This window comes from Piliocolobus tephrosceles, chromosome 1 (genome assembly GCF_002776525.5).
Source record: "Piliocolobus tephrosceles isolate RC106 chromosome 1, ASM277652v3, whole genome shotgun sequence".
NCBI classification, from domain to species: domain Eukaryota; kingdom Metazoa; phylum Chordata; class Mammalia; order Primates; family Cercopithecidae; genus Piliocolobus; species Piliocolobus tephrosceles.
Genome location: NC_045434.1, coordinates 35,980,348 through 36,003,476, shown reverse-complemented (window position 1 = coordinate 36,003,476; position 23,129 = coordinate 35,980,348). Strand labels below are relative to the sequence as shown.

General features: G+C 40.4%; 1 protein-coding gene across 1 annotated transcript in view; it reads right to left on the bottom strand.

Annotated features, from left to right (window-relative positions):
* AXDND1 (axonemal dynein light chain domain containing 1) overlaps window positions 1-23,129 on the bottom strand; it is a 185,197-nt gene that overhangs the window by 105,590 nt on the left and 56,478 nt on the right. The window contains exons 13-15 of the mRNA XM_026447899.1: window positions 16,465-16,566; window positions 15,491-15,645; window positions 13,785-13,860 (exon numbers count right to left, since the gene is read on the bottom strand). Of these exons, the coding sequence (XP_026303684.1) occupies window positions 13,785-13,860; window positions 15,491-15,645; window positions 16,465-16,566 (333 nt within the window). The remainder of the gene's footprint in view (window positions 1-13,784; window positions 13,861-15,490; window positions 15,646-16,464; window positions 16,567-23,129) is intronic.

Here is a 23,129-nt window from a genome sequence, read left to right as displayed (position 1 = left end):
TTTCTTTTCTTTTTTTTTTTTTTTTTTTGAGACGGAGTCTCGCTCTACGGCCCGGGCTGGAGTACAGTGGCCGGATCTCAGCTCACTGCAAGCTCCGCTTCCCGGGTTTACGCCATTCTCCTGCCTCAGTCTCCCGAGTAGCTGGGACTACAGGCGCCCACCACCTCGCCCGGCTAGTTTTTTGTATTTTTTAGTAGAGACGGGGTTTCACAGTGTTAGCCAGGATGGTCTCGATCTCCTGACCTCGTGATCCGCCCGTCTCAGCCTCCCAAAGTGCTGGGATTACAGGCTTGAGCCACCGCACCCGGCCGGGAAGTTTTCTGAATCAGGATAACACGGAGCAGAATTTGTCTGTTGGAGAAAAACATTATGTGCAGTTGCTTAAAGTTTTATTGAAATGAACTGGTCCTCAGGTTAGTTCTCAGACATTGACTAAGCTGCTGCAGGAGGTTATTACACATAACACATGGTTTCCACAGGCAGGCACTCTTGATGTGGAAAATTGGGACAGAGCAGGAGAAGGATTAAAACAGGCTCAACAAAAAGGTCTTAAAGTTGATTCTTCAGTTTTCTCCACGTGGAGTTTAGCTTGTACTATACTTCTACCATTATCTCCTCATTATTCTACAGGACAGCAGGCTGAATCTAAAAATCTGAAAGAATCTGTTGTCCCACCCACAGTTCCAACTGAAAATAAAAAACAGGAGAGGGAGGATAAAAATTGGCCTATACCGCCTCCTCCAGTTGCAGAAACATCTGAAACACCTCCTTTGATAGCAGAAATAGAAACCCCAATACAAAGAATTTCATGCTCTGCTGCCATAGCTGGAGAGCCCCTTAGGACTTTGCACTTCTCCTATTTCCGTAAGGGCTGATCCAAATAATCCACAGCAGGTTATTCATGAACACACTCCCCTAGAGTTTAAGTTGTTAAAGGAATTAAAAGCAAGTGTGCTAAATAATAGCGTACAGAGCCCATTCACCTTAAGATTGCTAGAATCTGTGTTTGGTGCTATGCGTCTTTTACCCTTTGATGTGAAACACTTGGTGCGAACTTGCTTGTCGGCTAGCGCATATCTGACATGGAATTTAAATTGGCAAGAAATGTGTGCAGACCAGGCTAGACAGAACCGTGCTGCTAGAAATGGAGACGTTACAGAGGATATGCTGTTAGGTAATGGTCCTTATTCAGACCTGGAATGTCAAATGGCACTCCAAAATGCTGCTTATCAGCAGTGTGCACAAGCTGCTAAACGTGCCTGGGCCACAATTCTTGAAGAGGGAGTCCCAGTACAATCATTTTTACATATCATGCAAGGGTCATTGGAACCCTATGTGCAATTTCTTGCAAGATTACAAAAGGCAGTGAAGCGTCAGATTCCTAATACCGTGGCTGCAGAAATGCTAACCTTAGCTCCAGCTTTTGAGAATGCAAACGCGAACTGTAAATGTGCGATGGCACCAGTGAGGTGTACAAAAAACTTGGGAAATTTTCTCAGAGCTTGTCAGGATGCAGGAACTGAGCTTCACTGCTGTGCAATGTTAGTGCAAGCAATGGCTAATTTAGCAGTTGACAAATCTAAAAGGAGCCAAGGGTCAAACCCTAAAATGGGAAAATGTTATAATTGTGGAAAAACTGGACATTTTAAAAAGGAATGCCGCCATATCTCAGGACAGAAAGGACCTTACAATGCAGTGCCCCACTCAACAGAAAAAAAAGCCAGGACTGTGTGCTCGCTGTAACAAAGGAAATCACTGGGCCAATCAGTGCCACTCAAAATTTCATCAGAATGGCACCCTCCGGCCGGGAAACAAGACGAGGGCCTGGCCCCAGGCCCCACAAACAATGAGGGCATTCCCAGGCCAGACCTCAACTCCATTTGAAGGATGGGTTCCTGGAGGCACGTTGATTCCCTCACCCCAGAACACGAGGAAGTGCAGGATTAGAGCTACCCGCCAAAGAATCACATTAGTCAGGGGAGGCAAACCTATCAAAGTTCCCACTGGCATTTGGGGACTTTTACAAACAGGATACACAGGACTAATTTTAGGCAAAAGTCGTCTTAATTTGCAAGGCATCACTGTAGTCCTAGGAGTGATTGACTCTGATTATGAAGGAGAAATTCAAGTAGTTTTAATGTCACAAGATCTTTGGGTTTTTGAACTGGGAGATCTTTGCTCAATTACGCTTATTCGCTGCAAATTATACCCTTCTCCACGAAAGGAGAAAGGAGAAAATAAAGGGTTTGGGAGCACAACTACATGAGAAATCTATCACAACCAACAGCCTCTAAATAGACCCACCTGTGGGTACAAATTAAAGGAAAGAAATGTTATGGGCCTATGGATACGGGAGCTGATGTATCAGTAACATCTAAAGACAATGGCCCCCATCCTGGCCCTTGCAATTACCTTCTACATCCTTAGTGGGATAGGAACAGCTCAAAGTGTTCAACAGAGCCGTGAGATTTTACCTTGTCTTGGTCCAGATGAACAGTCATGTACTTTTCAGCCTTATGTTGCAAATATAGCTATCAATTTATGGGGTCGAAACTTAGTTACACATTGGCATAAGAGACTTACAAATGAAAACTTTGATAACCCAGGATTTAAAATGCTGAAGAACATGGGATATCAGAATGGAAAAGGTTTAGGAAAATTTCTTCAAGGAAATCCTAACCCAGTATCAGTAACTGGAAAAACAGAAAAGGGCTAGGATGTCAGGATTTCTGACAGGGGTCATTGATATTTCTCCGCCGCCCACTGCCTTACCATTAGAATGACTCTGTGACAAACCTGTATGTGTGGATCAATGGCCCCTATCTCAGGAGAAGCTGACGCAACTTCAGCAGCTAGTAAAAGAACAATGGGACACCGGACACACAGAGGAGTCAGCCCTTGGAATTCTCCAGTGTTTGTTATTCCAAAAAAGTCCAGAAGAGGGCGACTGCTACATGATTTAAGAACTGTTAATGCAAAAATTAAACCAATCGGTGCCTTACAAAAAGGTTTACCATCTCCACTGGCTATTCCAAAAGACTGGCCTCTTGTAGTAATAGATCTTAAGGATTGTTTCTTTACTATACCCTTACACGAGAAGGATAAGCCTTGATTCGCCTTCTGTGTGCCTTCTATTAATCAAAGAGAACCTGTTTCTCATTATCAATGGAGAGTTTTACCCCAAGGCATGATTAACAGTCCTATGTTGTCAGCATTTTGTAGGACAAGCATTTAAGGAGCCTCGAAATATGTTTCCTACGGCTTACATCATTCATTTTATGGATGATATTCTTTCGGCTGCTCCTATAGATCAAATCCTACATCAGTTATTCAGAGGAACAAAGCAGGCTTTGACTAAATAGAATCTCAAAATAGCCCCAGAAAAGGTACAACTTCCCCATACCAACACTTAGGAACTGTTGTTATGGAGAGAAGTGTATGGCCTCAGAAAGTAGTTCTCCGTAAAGACAGGTTACAGACTTTAAATAATTTTCAACAATTATTAGGAGATATTAATTGGCTACGCCTGATGTTAGGTATTGCTACCTACCGACTCACACATCTTTACCAAACCCTGCAAGGAGATTCTTCTTTAAATTCCCTGTGGCAATTAACTAAAGAGGCAGAAGCCAAATTATGAATTGCGGCTTGTAGAGCAAATGTTACTGCAGAGACATGCCACATGGCTACAACCGCAAAAACCTTTGCTTTTGTTTATTCTTTCTACCCGCCACTCTCCAACAGGGCTTTGGGGCCAGTTCATAGACAAGTCTGTAACAGTAACAGAATGGCTCTTTCTACCTCATCAAACAGTCAAAACCTTGCAAATTTATCTTTTTTTAACTACACAAATTGTGACTATGGGCAGGCATCGGTCAAAAATGCTTATGGGATATGATCCTGACAAAATTATTGTTCCTTTAGACTCCCAGCAACAAGCCTCAGCTTGGGAAACGTCGACTGCCTGGCAAACTGCTTTTGCAGACTTCGTGGGTGCTATAGATAACCACTGTCAGGCCTCTGAGCCCAAGCTAAGCCATCATATCCCCTGTGACCTGCACGTATACATCCAGATGGCCTGAAGCAACTGAAGATCCACAAAAGAAGTGACAATAGCCTTAGCTGATGACATCCCACCATTGTGATTTGTTTCTGCCCCACCCTAACTGATCAATGTACTTCGTAATCTTCTCCACCCTTAAGAAGTTTCTTTGTAATTCTCCCCACCCTTGAGAATGTACTTTGTGAGATCCAACCCCTGCCGGCAAAACATTGCTCCTAACTCCACCGCCTATCCCCAAACCTATAAGAACTAATGATAATCCCACCACCTTTTGCTGACTCTCTTTTCGCACTCAGCCCGCCTGCACCCAGGTGAAATAAATAGCCTTATTGCTCGCATAAAGCCTGTTTGGTGGTCTCTTCACACGGACGCACGTGACAACCACTATCCCTCAGACAAAATTTTACAGTTTTATAAAATCCATTCTTTAATTCTTCCTGTGATTTCTCACCACAAACCTATTCCAGGTGGACACATTTATTTTACTGGTGGCCCTTCCAAAGGTTGTGCTGCTATCTATGGACCAAAACATACTCAAATAATGATGACCTTTGGGGTTTCAGCTCAACGCTCAGACTTAATTGTAGTCATTCAGGTTTTGGAGCTCACAGCTTCAGATCCTATCAATGTTGTCTGTGATTCAGCTTATGCTGTAAATGTAGCCAGTCGCAAAGAAAATGCTACAATAAAAAGTACACTAGACCCAGAACTGCTGAATTTATTTTTAAGACTTCAACAAGTTATTCACTCTCGTGCAGCTCCTTTTCATATTTCTCATATTCACTCTCACACACAACTTTCTGGGCCACTACCTCCAGGTAATGAAAAGCAGACAAATTGATTGGTTCTGTGTTTCAGCAAGCTCAAGTGTCTCATGTGCTGCTGCACCAAAATACTTCTGCCCTTACTTGCATGTTCCATTTATCTCCCAGCCAAGCTAGGGCTATAATACAAACCTGTCCTACGTGCCAGCATGTCTCCCTGGAGAAGGCTGTAACCCACGAGGTTTGGCTCCAAATGAAATTTGGTAAATGGATGTTACACACATAGCAACCTTTGGTAAGCTTAGCTATGTTCATGTGACTATAGACACTTATTCTCATATGCCGCATGCTACATGCCAAACACGTGAGACAGCTGGTCATGTACAATGACACTGTCTGTCATCAATTGCTCATACGGGGATACCTAACAATTAAAAACTGACAGTGGACCCGCTTACACTAGTATGCCTTTCAAAATTTCTTACAGCTTTGGGCTATAACCCACAAAACAGGACTTCCTTATAATCCTAGAGGACAAGGCATTATAGAGCGGTCACATCAAACATTACAATGCATGTTGAAAAGACAAAAAGCGGGTATAGGAGGCCAACTACCACCTCAATGAAAACTACATTTAGATTTACTTTAAAATTTTTGACTCCTGGTACAAATGATAAGACTCCAGCAGAAAGACATTGGCAAGTGTTAGAGGAAAAGAGGAAAATTTATCCGAAAATGTTATGGAAATCCACAGAAGAAGGAAAATGGAAAGGTCCGGTGGATTTACTGATGTAGGGATGAGGGTATGCTTGTGTTTTTACAGGAGATGGACAAACTGTGTGGGTGCCCTCAAGGTGCGTGCGACCATGGAACGGGAGACTGGAGGAACCCAGGGTGGCCGACCATGGGCCTGGTCCCTCCGGTACAAGCCATGAGCCAGCTGAGCCTGAGTGCAAAGATGGAGAGAAGGCCGACCACAGTCACGATGACATCAATCCTCATAACCTGGGGACAACTCAAGAAAACCAGGCAGGCAGCTGAGAAACTACTGGAGCCTCAGGGACAGGCAAAAACCCCTGATTCCACATTCTTGGCCATGTTAGCCATAATGTCCTGTGCAGTATGTTTTCCCTGTGCAGAGGCAAAAACATACTGGGCATATGTTCCCAATCCCCCAGCAGTACAACCTATACTTTGGAGTGACACTCCTCCTGAGATTTGTCACGATCAGGGAGAGTGGGCTCCAGGACCCCTAACTCCCCTGACGTAGAACAGTTAAGACTCTCAGAATAATGTCATTAATCATACCCTCCACTGGAAGGACTTCCTTTGTGTATCACTACAAAGACGTCACTCAGCCATAGCTGTCTTACAGTTCAAGCTCAAACATGGTTGAGTCACTGTGGAAAAATTATGTACTTATTAAGTCTTGGTTCTATTAATGTGACTGGTGTGCTAACCAACCATTCCCAGCCCAGTTGCCCTAATTGTGCTGATTATACAGACTAGATTCCATTCAATAGTTCCTACCCGCTTCTGTGGACCCAGTGTCTTGGTCCACTGGTAAGTGGAGACATTGTGGACTGGGGACCTAATGGTCAATTAGACGGAAAAGATGAAAATCAGAAATCATGGCACAAACTTCGCTGGCAGTGGCAGCAAGCTTTTAATGCTTCTTCTTTATACAACACCGAGATCCAATCCCAGTCTGCCGCCCAGATTGCTTGGCATGGAGCAGGCTTTAGCCCACCTCTTCCTCTGGCCTTATCTAGGGAGGAAAGGACCAATTCAAGAGATGATATAGAAGGCAGTGCTCCCATTTATGAATGGCAACATCTGGGTTGGAATATTATCCAGTAATAGCAATAGTAAGCAACACAGTCCCTTTTTTGGGCAGCTAGGAAGGACCAGCTCCAGGTACACAATACCCAATTGACCTGCAAATCTTGCCAGTGATATCACTGCATTAATCATAGCACATTGCAAACACATAATCTCCCTACTTCCATAGTTTTTAGGTCGCATCCCTGGGCTATGATTCCTGTTAATCTGTCTGAGCCTGGGGCTGCCACACCTGCTTTGCATTTTGTGAAACTTCTAATTCAGCTTATTCATCGTGTCTGTAGAGCCTTAAGCATGATCATTTTTGCTACTGTTTCCTTGGTCATACTCATAACTTCTATTGTGATGTCCTCTGTAGCTTTGCATAATTCTATTCAAACAGCTCAGTACCTGGAGAACTGGATGCACACAGCCAACCAAGCATGGCTACTTCAGAATAAAATTAACACTGAGTTACAAACTGAAGTGGCAATGTTAAAAATCCACGGTCCTATGGTTAGGGGAATAAGTACAAAGCTTGCAGTTGCAGCAGCAAATGCGTTGTCATTTTAATTACACTCATATTTGTGTAACCAACTTAGAATATAACCAAAGCGAGTATCCATGGAACCTTGTGAAAGCCGATTTGCCTGGAGCTTTCACATCCAACATCACCTATAATACTGGTGAATTACAAAACAAAATTATTGATTTAAATAGGCAAATTCAAGAATTTCAGCCTTCTTTTGAAGACTGGACTGAATTCCAGCAAGGCCTGAAGAGCCTCAACCCTTGGACCTATCTAAAGCACCACCTTAACATCTTATATGTAGTTCTTAGAATAATGTTGTTTTGTCTCTGTCTTCTGTTCATAGTCTGTAAAATCAGATGGACCGCCAATTGGAAAATGAGAGCTGCCCAGCCTGGCTCTACATTCTTTCAATTAATACATAAACAGAAAGGGGGATATGTAGGGAGCCAAAGACCTGTGGGACGTGACCAACTCAGCATTCCACTTGAGGCTATATGATCAAACAGCAAACTTTATCATGAATGCAGGATGTGAGCAAACTCACACTGCGCCTGCCACCAAAAGGTTTGCTGAGGGACATCACTCCCTGGCACCAGGCTCCTTGAAGTTATCTACTGAGAAATCTAGCACCTATTGTTCAAAGGATGCAGTCTTGCAAGCCTGCTGTGAACCAAATGGCCGACTGACAATTACCCAACAATCACTCCTTCTTTCTTGCTATCTCTTTTGCCTAATAAATATGGAGGGCTGTGTAAAGCTCAGGGCCCTTGTCCACTAGAGGCAAGGTGGCCCCTGACCCCTTCTTCCAAATATACTCTTTTGTCTCTTGTCTTTGATTCCCGCATTTGCCCCCCTTTGCTCAGTCCCCCTAGGTCCATGCAGGTTACACTCACTGCCACCCAAGTAGATTTTCCTAATTTCTTTCCTTTTTTTTTTTCAGTGAGTGTCTGTTTTATAGATGAAGACATACGTTGGGAGAAACAAAGCTTTATAATGTAACACACAGTAGAGCTGTCATTTTAAGCTACACATGAAAGCAAAAGTTACTAATTCTTACCCTGCATAAGCAAATATATATTCAAAGAAGAAAAAAGTGTAAAGCTGGTATCTACCAAACTTTTTGTGTTCAACATAGAATTTTTTTTTTTTTTTTTTTTTTTTTACTTTAAATTCAGGGATACATGTGCAGAATGTGCAGGTTTGTTACACAGGTATACGTGTGCCATGGTGGTTTGCTGCACCTATCAACTCATCATCTAGGTTTTAAGTCAAGCATGCATTAGCTATTTGTCCTAATGCCCTCCCTCTCCTTGCCCCTGCACCCTCCAACAGGCCCCAGTGTGTGGTTTTCCCCCTCCCTGTGTCCAGGTGTTCTCATTGTTCAACTCCCACTTATAAGTGAGAACATGCGGTGTTTGGTTTTCTGTTCCTGTGTTAGTTTGCTAAGGATGATGGTTTCCAGCTTCATCCATGTCCCTGCAAAGGACATGATCTCATTCCTTTCTATGGCTGCATGGTATTCCATGGTGTATATGTACCACATTTCCTTTATCCAGTCTATCATTGATGGGCATCTGGGTTGGTTCCAAGTCTTTGTTGTTGTAAATAGTGCTGCAATAAACATACATGTGCATGTGTCTTTACAGTAGAATGATTTATATTCCTTTGGGCACATATCCAGTATTGGGATTGCTGGGTCAAATGATATTTCTAGTTCTAGATTCTTGAGGCATCACTACACTGTTTTCCACAATGGTTGAACCAATTTACATTCCCACCAACAGTGTAAAAGCATTCCTATTTCTCCACAGCCTCACCAGCATCTATTGGTTCTTGACTTTTTAATAACTGCCATTCTGACTGGTGTGAGATGTATCTCATTGTGGTTTTCATTTGCATTTCTCTAATTATCAGTGATGTTGAGTTTTTTTTCATGTTTCTTGGCCACATAAATGTCTTCTTTTGAGAACTGTCTGTTCATATCCTTTGCCCACTTTTTGATGGAGTTGTTCTTTTTTTTTTCTTATAAATTTGTTTAAGTTCCTTATAGATTCTGGATATTAGACCTCTGTCAGATGGATAGATTGCAAAACTTTTCTCCCATTCTGTAGGCTGCCTGTTCACTCTGATGATAGCTTCTTTTGCTGTGCAGAAGCTCTTTAGTTTAATTAGATCCCATTTGTCAATTTTGGTTTTTGTTGCAATTGCTTTTGGCGTTTTCATCATGAAATCTTTGCCCATGCCTATGTCCTGAATGGTATTGCCTAGGTTTTCTGCTAGAGTTTTTATGGTTTTGGATTTTAAATTCTTTAAACCATCTTGAGTAAATTTTTGTATAAGATGTAAGGAAGGGGTCAAGTTTCAGTTTTCTGCATATGGCTAGCCAGTTTTCCTAGCACCACTTATTAAGTAGGGAATCTTTTCCCCATTGCCTGTTTTTGTTAGGTTGGTCGAAGATCAGATGGTTGTAGATGTGCGGTGTTATTTCTCGGGTCTCTGTTTTATTCCATTGGTCTATATGTCTGTTTTGGTACCAGTACCATGCTGTTTTGGTTACTGTCATCTTGTAGCATAGTTTGGAGTCAGGTAGCATGATGCCTCCAGCTTTGTTCTTTTTCTTAGGATTGTCTTAGCTATATGGGCTCTTTTTTGGTTCTATATGAAATTTAAAGTAGTTTTCTCTAATTCTATGAAGAATGTCAATGCTAATTTGATGGAAATAGCATTGAATCTATAAATTACTTTGGGCAGTATGGCCATTTTCACAATATTGATTTTTCTTTTTCTTTTTCTTTTTTTTTTTTTTAGACGGAGTCTTGCTCTGTCACCCAGGCTGGAGTGCAGTGGCTGGATCTCAGCTCACTGCAAGCTCCACCTCCTGGGTTCACGCCATTCTCCTGCCTCAGCCTCCCGAGTAGCTGGGACTACAGCGCCCGCCACCTCGCCCGGCTAGTTTTTTGTATTTTTTAATAGAGACGGGGTTTCACCATGTTAGCCAGGATAGTCTCAATCTCCTGACCTTGTGATCCACCCATCTCAGCCTCCCAAAGTGCTGGGATTACAGGCTTGAGCCACCACGCCCGGCCAATATTGATTTTTCTTATCCATGAGGATGGAATGTTTTTCCATTTGTTTGAGTTCTTTCTTATTTCCTTGAGCAGTGTTTTGTAGTTCTCCTTGAAGAGGTCCTTCACATCCCTTATTGGCTGTATTCCTAGGTATTTTATTTTCTTTTTAGCAGTTATGAATGGAAGTTAATTCATTATTTGGCTCTCTGCTTGTATATTGTATATTGTTGGTGTATAGTAATGCTTGTGATTTTTGCACATTGATTTTGTTTCCTGTGATTTTGCTAAAGTTGCTTATCAGCTTAAGGAGATTTGGGGCTGAGATGATGGGGTTTTCTAAACATAGAATCATGTCATCTGCAAACAGACAATTTGATCTCTACTCTTCCTATTTGAATACTCTTTATTTCTTTATCTTGCCTGATTGCTCTGACTAGAACTTCCAATACTATGTTGAAAAGAAGAGGTGAGAGGGCACCCTTGTCTTTTCAAAGGGAATCTTCCAGCTTTTGCCCATTCAGTATGATATTGGCTGTGGGTTTGTCATAAATAGCTCTTATTATTTTGATATATGTTCTATCAATACCTAGTTTATTGAGAGTTTTTAACATAAAGGGATGTTGAATTTTATGAAAGGCCTTTTCTGCATCTATTGAAATAATCATGTGGGTTTTGTCATTGGGTCTGTTTATGTGATAGATTACTCTTACTGATTTGTGTATATTGAATCACCCTTGCATCCCAGGGATAAAGCTGACTTGATCATAGTGGATAAGCTTTTTGATGTGCTGCTGGATTCGGTTTGCCAGTATTTTATTGAGGATTTTCGCATCGACATTCATCAGAGATACTGACCTGAAGTTTTCTTTTTTTTTTTTTTGAGACAGAGTCTTGCTGTGTCGCCCAGGCTGCAGTGCAGTGGCCGGATCTCGGCTCACTGCAAGCTCCGCCTCCCGGATTCACGCCATTCTCCCGCCTCAGCCTCCGAGTAGCTGGGACTACAGGTGCCCGCCACCACGCCTGGCTAGTTTTTTTTTGTATTTTTAGTAGAGACGGGATTTCACCATGTTAGCCAGGATGGTCTTGATCTCCTGACCTCGTGATCCACCCGCCTTGGCCTTCCAAAGTGCTGGGATTACAGGCTTGAGCCACCACGCCCAGCCTCTTTTTTTGTTGTGTCTCTGCCAGGTTTTGGTATCAGGATGATGCTGGCCTCATAAATGAGTTAGGGAGAGACCCTCCTTTTTAATTGTTTGGAATAGTTTCAGAAAAAATGGTAACAGCTCCTCTTTGTACCTCTGGTAGAATTCGGCTGTGAATCTGTGTGGTCTTTGGTTTTTTTTTGGTTGATAGGTTATTAATTACTAAGCAAATGGAAAGGAAAAAAAAAGCAGGGGTTGCAATACTAGTCTCTAACAAAATAGACCTTAAGCCAACAAAGATCAAAAAAGACAAAGAAGGGCACAACATAACAGTAAAGGGATCAATTCAATGAAAGAACTAACTCTCCTAAATATGTATGCACCAACACAGAAGCACCCAGATTCATAAAACAAGTTCTTAGAGACCTACAAAGAGACTTAGACTCCCACAATAGTAGTGGGAGACTTTAACACCCCACTGTCAATATTAGACAGAGGGACAAGACAGAAAATTAACTAGGATATTCCGGACTTGAACTCAGCTCTGGATCAAGTAGACCTAGTAGACATCTACAGAACTCTCAACCCCAAATCAACAGAATATATATTCTTCTCAGTGCCACATGGCACTTATTCTAAAATCATCCACATAATCGGAAGTAAAACACTCCTCAGAAAATGCAAAAAAACTGAAATCATAACAAACAGTCTCCCAGACCACAGTGCAATCAAATGAGAACTCAGGATTAAGAAACTCACTCAAAACCATACAACTACATGGAAATTGAACAACCTGCTCCTTAGTGACTCCTGTGTAATGATGAAATTAAGGCAGAAATCAAGAAGTTCTTTGAAACCAATGAGAACAAAGAGACAACATATCAGAATATCTGGGACAAAGCTAAAGCAGTGTTAAGATGGAAATTTATAGCACTAAATGCCCACATCAGAAAGCTAGAAGGATCCCAAATCAACACCCTAACATCACAATTAGAATAACTGGAGAATCAAGAGCAAACAAATCCAAAAGCTAGCAGAAGGCAAGAAATAACTAAGATCAGAGCAGAACTGAGGGAGATAGGGACATGAAAAACCCTTCAAAGAATCAGTGATTCCAGGAGCTATTTTGTGTGTGTGTGTGTGAAAAAATTAACAAAATAGACCACTAGCTAGACTAATAAAGAAGAATCAAATAGACACGATAAAAAATGATAAAGGGGAAATCACCACTGACCCCACAGAAATACAAACTACCATCAGAGAATACTATAAACACCTCTATGAAAATAAACTAGAAAATCTAGAAGAAATGGATAAATTCCTAGTCACATCACCCTCCCAAGACAAAACCAGGAAGAAGTCGAATCCCTGAATAGACCAATAACAAATTCCTGATTTCTTTTCTAGCAGCCTAACTTAATTTGACCCAAAAATCTGAAATAGAACTGAGAATATTTAAGGTTTTTATTTTTTGAGACAAAGTCTGGCTCTGTCGCCCAGGCTGGACTGCAGTGGTACAATCTCGGCTCACTGCAACCTCCGCCTCCCAGGTTCACACCATTCTCCTGCCTCAGCCTCTCGAGTAGCTGAGACTACAGGCGCCCGCCCCCAAGTACTGCTAATTTTTTGTATTTTTAGTAGAAACGGGGTTTCACTGTGTTCGCCAAGATGGTCTCGATCTCCTGACCTTGTGATCTGCCCACCTCAGCCTCCCAAAGTGGTGGGATTACAGGCGTGAGCCACCGCGCCCGGCCTTAAGCATCTTTTTTAAAGTCCCTGAGCACTTGCTTTTTTCCTTGTCGTTCATAAAACTTAACATTGCTTTTTTTTTTTTGAGATGGAGTCTAGCTCTGTTGCCCAGGCTGGAGTGCGGTGTTGCAATCTTGGCTTACTGCAACCTCTGACTCCCTGGTTCAAGTGATTCTCCCGCCTCAGCCTCTGAGTAGCTGGGATTACAGGAGTGAACCACTGTGCCAGCCCCTAATAGGGCATTTTTAAAGAATGAGATATGGCCAGGCATGGTGGCTCACACCTGTAATCCCAACACTTTGGGAGGCTGAGGTGGGCGGATCACTTCAGGTCAGGAGTTCAAGACCATTCTGACCAACATGGTGAAACCTTGTCTCTACTAAAAATACAAAAATTAACCAGGTGTGGTGGCACATGCCTGTAATCCCAGCTACTTGGGAAGCTGAGGTAGGAGAATCGCTTGAATTCAGGAGGTAGAGGTTGCAGTAAGCCAAGATCACACTGCACTCCAGCCTAGGTAACAGAGTGAGTGAGACAACGTCTCAAAAAAAAAAAAAAAGATGAGATGTGACTCAGTTGTAGGTCAGGACTGCCAAGTTTACAACCAGCACTTTGATTGCCAAGCTCTTTATTAAAAAGTCTTACCTTCTGCCACTGTTTGAAGTCTAAAATAACTGAATCAAGTACATTTCCCTTATTAGGGGATAAAATGTCTTTTTCACTGAAAGAAGAAAAAAGAAAAAGAGAAAGGTCTCAGAATAAGGCATAAACAAATAAAATCATCAGTTTATACACTAAAGACTAAACAACTAATATATTTCTCCTCAATAATTTTGAAGCATGCCTTCTAGGTCCAGCCCCTCTCCCCACAGGTATTTATCATTACATTTGTAAACATAAATTCAGATTCTATTCAGACCTGAGCAATCAAGTTACAGGGCCATGGACCACAAAAGTGTTTTTTTAAAGGGTGGTCTCTTGAGTCTTGAGAATTAAAAACCAGATCATTATCAGAAGAATTTCTGTTGAATGCAGCTGCCAAAGCAATATATAAATGGAAAGAAAGCCTACACAGTAATTAAGACTCAACATTTAAGCCAGGAATCCCAACTTCTGGTAGGAAACAATTTCCTTTAATGGCTCTAAAGTCTCACAAGGTGAAAGCTATTGATTAATAAGTTTCTGAAGCTAAAGAGACAAGAACTATGGCCACCAATGCACGCCTCCCAGCTAAAAATCAACAAACAATAGAAATGGGTACACGGCAGGAGCAGCCAGCTTGGAGACATACCAGCTTCAGCTTCCAGAACTTCCAAATCTACTAATGGGGAAAACTTTAAGGGGGTATGAAAAACTGCAACCACTATTCTCAATTTGAAATAGAAATGGTACCTAACAGACAAAGAGCATCTTGAAGTTTAAAAAAAAAAAAAAAAAAAAAAACTTAGAAATCATCTAGTCCAGGCCTCAACAAACAAAGCATCTTAAATTTAAACACACACACAAACAAACAAAAACCTTAGAAATCTTCTAGTCCAGGCTGGGCGTGGTGGCTCATGCCTGTAATCTCAGCACTTTGGGAGGCCTAGGTGGGTGGATCACCTAAGACCAGGAGTTCAAGACCAGCCTGGCTAACATGGTGAAACCCTGTCTCTACTAAAAATACAAAAATTAGCCGGGTGTGGTGGCGCATGCCTGTAATCCCAGCTACTCGGGAGGCTGAGGTGGGAGAATCGCTTGCACTCAGGAGACGGAGGCAGCAATGAGCCGAGATTGTGCCATTGCACTCCAGCTTGGGCGACAGAATGAGACCCCGTCTCGAAAAAAAAAAGAAATCTAGTCCAGACTGCATCCAAAGTATAGATTCCCACTAACCTTGGCTGTGATTTAACCAAGGTTAACTACTTTATTAGTAGCTTCTTTCATTGTCAGATTTCTCTAATCATTGCAAAGTATGATATCCAATCAAAACCATCTCCCTATAACTGTCACCCATTGGTTTTACGTCTCTGCATATGATTTGTAGATGGATCCAAATACTCAACTTTGCCAAAGTAATGAAATAAGTTGACTTTATTTCAAAATGAGAGAAAAGAAAAAGAACTGGACTCAAATGGGGACAGCAGCAGTTAAGCAAGGGGATCAGGATGGACTAGAGAGATACTTAGCACTAGAAACCACAAGACTATTCAAGCTTGTTAACAGGATTGTGCCTGCACAGGTACTGCTCCCCAAAATCAATGTTAGAGTGATTACAAGGTAAAAGACAGAAGGAGGAACACAGAGAATTTGACTGAGTTATCAGACATGATATAAGTATAATTAGAAAAACAAGATTCTTGGTGACTCACCTGAAGCTCTCCTGCCATTTGGTAAGTCCTTTCTCAACAATTTTCAATGTCTCTCTTGTAGACTCTTCCATTTCTTCTACCTCTTGTTTAAATTTATTCACTAAGTTTCTCCATTTCTGTGTCAACTTCTGCAACAATGCAAGGTCTTCAGTGTCCTAGATAAAATGCATGGAATCAAATAATGTATTCATTTATGTATATAACAAATAGTCATTAACATACACCAGGCCATTATTAATATTCTAATACTAGAGAAATTCATAGAAAATTGATTTAAAAATTGAAAAGTTACACTACTACACAGTTCATTTGGTGATGAATTTTCCATGGTACATAAAGTATTATGAGACAAGATGTTTTTTTCCTTTGCAACATGAACCCAATTTTTCCACAGGACCATCACAGGGGCAGTGTGGTGTGCTAGATAGAACAGGAACCAAGAAGCCAAACCAAACCAAATGTGAGGTGTAGCTATTACTGGCTGTGCAACCTTATGTAATCTATGTGGAATTAATTTTTTTATACATAAAGGCCATAATATCTATCTCACAGAATTGTCTTAAGAGTTAAATGAAACGACTAGTGTAAAAGCTTTGACTTGGTAGAAACATACTAAATGCCCTCCTTTTCTATCTAGTGTGCTCACTGAATTTTCCTATAAAACTGATAATGCAACTATTTCAAAAAACACAGCTATTTACTTTTTTTACTTTAAGCATGAATCAATAGTATCATAACTGTATGAATAACCTTGTAGTGTTGTTAAACTTAGATAAATTGCTTCAATTAGAAGGCAAATATAGAGAAATAAGAGCCTTTATTCACTTTCTCTTATATTTTTCTTTCTGTACACAATAAGCACTAATATAAAATGATATTTTTAAAATCGATAAATTTAACAAAGGCATCTTACAGTCTCAACCCTCACCACTTGGCATCTTTTTTCCCCAGAACTGAAGATAATTGACCTTTACCTTGTTTGACAGCAGTATGATGAAATGCTTAGTGTATTTATTCCAGCCTTTTTCATTAAGGTAAAGTCTTCTAGCCAATATGACTCTATTTCTTTCAATTACCTATAAAAATAATGTACTATAATCAGGAACCTAAAACATCAGCAAACCACTATAATTTATTACAGTGATTTCATATATCAATTTTTCATCGAATCATTAACTCAACTAAAATTTCGTGTTTAAATCATTAACACGAATTTATAAATTCACATTTTCCACTGAACTGGAACCAAACTGAAGTATAGCGTATGGCAAAATTTATCCAAAAATTTGCTCTCAAGACCCCTTTATACAAAAAATGTTATCTCAAGACTGCTTTATACTCTCAAGTGCTTTTATTTAAATGGAATGCATCTATTGATATTTACTGTATTGGAAATTAAACTAGATTTAAAACATATATTTGTTAATCACTTAAACTTTAACAAACTCATTACATATTCACATAAATAGCATCTTTATTTTTAAAAACTGTGTTAAATTAGTAAAAAGAGTGCTATTGTTTTACATTTTTACAAATCTAATGTTTGCCTTAGAAGAATAGAGCTGGATTCTCATTTGTTTCTGTATTCAATCTGTTAGAATATACCATGTCATGTAGCTGCTAGAAAAATCCACTACATACTCTTAATAAAAGGATGAGAATGAAAAAGGCAAACGACATTTTAGTATTATAATGAAACTAATTTTGATTTCATGAAGCTCTTAAAAGGGTCTCATGGATGTCCCTCACAGGGTCCCTGGGCCATACTTTGAGAACCACTAATATAAGAAATCAACTGCATAGTCATTTAATGAAATACTGTTCTAGACACTGTGGACATAGACATGATCAGAAGAGATAAAGTCCTTATTTTCAGGGAATTGACATTCTAGCTGTCACTTCAGTTAGAAGGGACTCTAGGGATGATCTAACACAAAGCTTATCGATGCAAGGAATTCTACAGAAACCTCTACCAGGGGCCAGCTCTCTACTGTTGAAAAGCTTCCAGCGTGAGGGATCTCACTTTTCTTCTTTTTTCTCCACTGAACATGACTAGCTCAAATCTGTTTCTTACATCATGTATTTACTGTCATGATTGTTTCCTCTGAAAATGTCAATGTGCCCTTAAAAATTCTGCATCAGAATGGAACACTGTATTCTGGATGAGGTCTGACCATTTCAGAGAAAAATGAGACAATGATCTCCTTCTATTCTCTTTACTTCTAATCTTGTAAAAGTCCAGCATTGTTTTGAGAATCATTTCATACAGTTGCCTTACAGCGAATCCACAGTTATTTCAATGTACAAATCTTTTTTTTTTTTTTTTTTTTTTACATGGATTGCTCTTACATTGGGTCTCCTCCTTTAGGTGGCTGCCCTGAGTTTTATTTGTCTTTTGTCTCTGTAGATGGCATATAATGGAAATTGGGAGTTCCGGTTCTAGAATCAAACTTCCTAGGTTCACCATTTATTAGCTATGTGACCTTAGGCAAATTATCTCTCTGAGTCCTCATATGAAAAATGTAGGTAATGATAGTACTATTTCATGGGATTACTGTAAGAACTATGCTAATTATTCCCTTAGCAAAATATCTGACAAACAGTAATAACTGAATAAATAATTGCTGCTTCTTTTTTAAAAATAATACTAATCATGGTAATTATTAATGTTAATCATATTAATAAGACTAATCTATACATTTATCCCTACTAACATTTCATTTGTCTAGAAAGGTCCATCATTCTCAATTGTTGAGATATTTGAATCTCATAAAGTTTTATGGGCAGGAATTTTGTCTCAATTATTTTTGTTTTACCAACCAGTACATGGCATAATATCTGACACATAACACATGCTCAAAGTTTATTTTTAAAAATTAATAGATCCTCAAAAATTACGCTTCATGGTCAAAAAATTAATATATATTTGTTAAAACAAAGTCAAACAATATAGAAATATAAAGTAAAATTCAAAATTCCCACCAGCTCACCCAACCCTAAAATTCAACTAACCAAACGTAATCTGTCTTACTAGTTTGCTGCTCTCTTAGTGAAGATTTTGTGTGTGTGTATATATAAACTATACATAATTTTTTTGTTTGTTTGTTTGTTTGTTTTTGAGACTGATTCTCACTCTGTCGCCCAGGCTGGAGTGCAATGGTGCAATTTCAGCTCACTGCAACCTCTGCCTCCCAGTTTCAAGTGATTCTCCTGCCTCAGCCTCCTGAGTAGCTGGGATTACAGGCATGGGCCACCATGCTGGCTAATTTTTGTATTTTTTTTTTTTTTTTAGTGGAGATGGGGTTTCACCATGTAGGCCAGGCTGGTCTCAAACTCCTGACATCAGGCCATCTGCCTGCCTCAGCCTCCCAAAGTGCTGAGATTACAGGCTTGAGCCACTGCACTCGGCCACATAGTTTTTTTATATACTCGTGATAGTTTTTATTAAATATTCTCCTATCCTTTTATATTATTCTAAAACTTGCTGTTTCTTTTACTTATCATAGCCATCTTTGCACATACATATATATATCTACAACATTCTTTTAAATGGCTCCTTAGTATTCTACTGTTTGAATAACTATAATTTCCCTATGATGGATATTTAGATTATTTCAGTATCTTTATAATCACAAGCAATGTTGAAATGAACATCCATATTCTTATTCACTTGTACTAGTATTTCTTAGGAATGGAATGACTTCTTGCCTGTGTGATTGGTTAGTCAAAGACGTACAAATTTAAAATACTGTTGCCTCTATAAAAATTTCTAAAATGGTTATATCAATATACATGCCCATCAATAGTACATGCAAATGTTCATGTTTACCATCTGTTTATGTTTGCCAATCTGCTAAGCTAAAAATGTTATCTAATTATTCTGTATATTCCATCCTATTGATGACTGGTGAGGTTGAACATATTTCCATATATTTATTAGCTATTTGAATTTCTTACTCTGAATTATCTGTTTACAGTCTGTGCCCACTGATTTGCTGGATTATTTTACCTTTAAAATTTATTTATTCGACCACTTTAGTAATATTAGCTGTACAAACATTTTCTCCCACTTTGTTATTTGCTTTTATTTCTAGTGATTGTCACTGCATGGAAGTTTCAATTTTAAGGTTTCACATCATACTTAGAAAAAGCTTTGGCCGGGCACAGTGGCTCACTCCTACAATCCTAGCACTTTGGGAGGCCGAGGCAGGCAGATCACAAGGTCAGGAGTTTGAGACCAGCCTGACCAACATGGTGAAACCCCGTCTCTACTAAAAATACAAAAATTAGCTGGGCGTGGTGGCACATGCCTGTAATCCCAGCTACTTGAGAGGCTGTGGCAGGAGAATCACTTGAACCCGAGAGGCAGAGCTTGTAGTGAGCCGAGATTGTGCCACTGCATTCTAGTCTGGGCAACAGAGCAAGACTCTGTCTCAAAAAAAAAAAAAAAAAAGAGCTTCCACATTTTTCTCTTTACACACACACACACACACACACACACACACACGCACACACACATGTATTTGAGACAGGGTCTCACTCTGTCTCACCCAGGCTGGAGTGCAGTGGTGTGATCTCAGCTCACTGTAGCCTGAACCTCCCAGGCTCAAGAAATCCTCCCACCTCAGCCTCTGGAATAGTTGGGACTACAGGTGTGCACCAACATGCCCAGCTAATTTTTGTTTTTGTTTTTGTTTTTTTTAAGAAAAAATGATTGGTGCTTCCAGTTCCAAAATAGTGGCATAAAAGCAAGCTGGCTTCAACCACTACACCAAAGAAAAAAAAAACTGAAACAAATATACAGCACCAAGGTTATCGCCAGCAAAATTCCAGAACTCAAATACGAAGATGAAACTGTTCCTCGGGCCACAGAGAGGTATAAACAACTCTGAGCAGATAGTGAAAGAACTGGACTTCCATATCTGCAATGTCCCTCCCTGCTTCTGCCCAGCACAGCACAAAGCACATGGAAAATTTTCCCCAAACTCATGGTTTTTACACTGGAAAAAGTGAGATAAAGATGGACAACAAGCTTCCCCATCATGTTGATTCCTTGGCAGGAGACCCCATCATGTTGATTCCTTGGCAGGAAACCATCACAAGTGCCTGAAGAGATAAATATGCCTGAGGACAGGCAGAGACAAAGGGTAGAGGAAGGACTACCATCCCCAGGCCTGGAAACTGTGCTCTGCAACTCAGCCAAAGGAGACTCCATGTGAGAGAGGCTTAGCAGCAGCACCACGCTGTGCAAGGTTCACTCCGCAGATTCCCTGGGCACTAGCCCCTAGCCATCCTTCTCACACTGCAAGGATATTGCCTTTGGAAACTCCCCTACATGGGAAGGGTAGCACTTCAATCCTTCACTAGAGTTGAGGTGAACCTGGGTTTAAGGCACCATGGAGTGCTGAAAAGGAGGCAGTAACCTTAAGATCTGCTAAGCAAAAATAGCCAATAAAACATAAAACAAGCCAGATAGAGAAGACTAGAATAACTAACTAACCCCTCAATGCAAAGTAATAGACATACATTCATAAGAAACAAGAGCAAACAGGGAACCATGATCTCCCCAAATGGACAAAGCAAGGAACAAGTGAATGACTCTAACACGTGAGCTCTCTGATGAAGAATTCAAAACTACAGTTTTAAGAAAACTCAGTGATCTCCATGATAACCTAGAAAAGCAATTCAGAAATTTATCAGAGAAATTTAACAGAGAGATTGAAATAACAAAAAAAAAAAAAACTACTGGAACTGAGAAATACATTTGCTGAACTGAAAAATTCATCAGAGGTTCTGAACAGCAGACTGCATCAAGAAAAGAAAAGAATCAGTGAACCCAAATACAGGCTACTTGTACACAATCAGAGGAAAAAAAGAATAAAAAGAAACAAGAATCGGCCGGGCACAGTGGCTCAGGCCTATAATCCTCTTGGTTCCCTGACCAGGAAGCAAGGTGATTAATGGACAATTGAGGCAGCTCCTTAGGCAGCTTTAGCCTGCCCTGTGGAACATCCCCATGGGGGATTCCAACCAGCCGGAGCAACACAGATCCTGAGAGCACTCCCAGGTAGGCATTTGCCCTGGTGGGATGCCTCACCAGAGCAGTGTGTGGCAGGCTCCCATGGAGGATCAATGCAGTGACTGAACACTGGGAAGGAACTGGCACTTGGAGTCTGGACATCTAAAACTTGGTAAAACTAGTCTTGGGAACTTGCCCACTCCATTTGAGTAGAAGCGTGGCCTGATCACCCATGGCATGCCTTTATCAGCACTTCGGTTTAGTTTTGGTTTTGACTTAGTTTGAATTGCTTGATAGGACTGGTCTTGGTAACTTGCCTACTCCATCTGAGTGGAAGCGTGGCCTGAACATCCACCGTGTGCCTGTACCTGCACTTTGGTTTTTGTTTTTGACTCGACTTGGATTGCTTGATACTTCGGTTTTGGTTTTGACTGGGCTTGGATTTCTTGATACTCTGATTTTAGTTTTGATTCTGGTTTGGTGTAAACTGTAAAAGTGTGTGTGCGCCCTTTTTACCCGTTCTTTGTTTTGTAGTGTGCGTGTGGTGTAAGCGTGGTGTTTTGTCTCCAGGAGACATGGGTCAGGCACAAAGTAAGCCCACCCCACTAGGAACTATGTTGAAAATTTTCAAGAAAGGATTTAAGGGAGATTATAGTGTTACTATGGCACCAGGAAAACAGAACTTTGTGTGAAATAGACTGGCCAGCATTAGAGGTGGGTTGGCCATCAGAAGAAAGCCTAGACAGATCCCTTGTTTCAAAACTATGGCAGAAGGTAACCTGTAAGCCAAGGCACCCAGACTAGTTTCCATACATAGACAGTTACAGCTGGTTTTAGACCCCCTCCCCCCCACCCAACAGTAGTTAAAAGAACAGCAGCATAAGTGGCTGGCAGAGGCAAGGAAAGACCAGCAGAGAGAAAGAAAGGAAAGAGACAGAGAGGAAAAGAGGCAAAGAGAGAAAGGAAAAGACAGAGAGGAAGAGACAGAGAGACAACGAAGGAGTCAAGAAAAGAGAGAGACAGAGAGACAGGCAGAAAGAGAGGAAGGGACAGAGGCAAAAGGAAAGTCAGAGAGAGAAAGAGAGAGAGAAAGTCAAAGAGAGAAAGAAAAAGAGAAAGAGAAATATACAAGTAGTTAAGAAAAAAACAGTATACCCTATTCCTTTAAAAGTCAAGGTAAATTTAAAACGTATAATTGATAATTAAAGGTATTCTCAGTAACCCTGTAACACTCTAACACCACTTTGTTGTCAGTGTAAACAAGGGTGTATCCCAAAAGCACTGAGGCCTTCCTATCAAAAATCCTTAACCCAGTAACCCGCGGATGGCCCAGATGCATTCAATCTGTAGCGGCAGCTGCTTTGCTAACAGAAAAAAAAAAAAAAAAAAAAAAAAGTCCATCTGTATCAATTCTAAGTGAATTTAGACTAAACAAGGTCTTATTAATAGCAAAGGATAATTGAAATCCCAAACTTACAAGGTTTTCAACAAAAGTAAAGTTGCTAAAAGTTAACAGTGTAACATGTATTATAGTAACTTCTAATCTTGTGGCCTTAGACAGTCTAGTCCACAGACATAAAGAAAGTTTGCTTTAATAAAAAAAAAAAAAAAAAAAAAAAA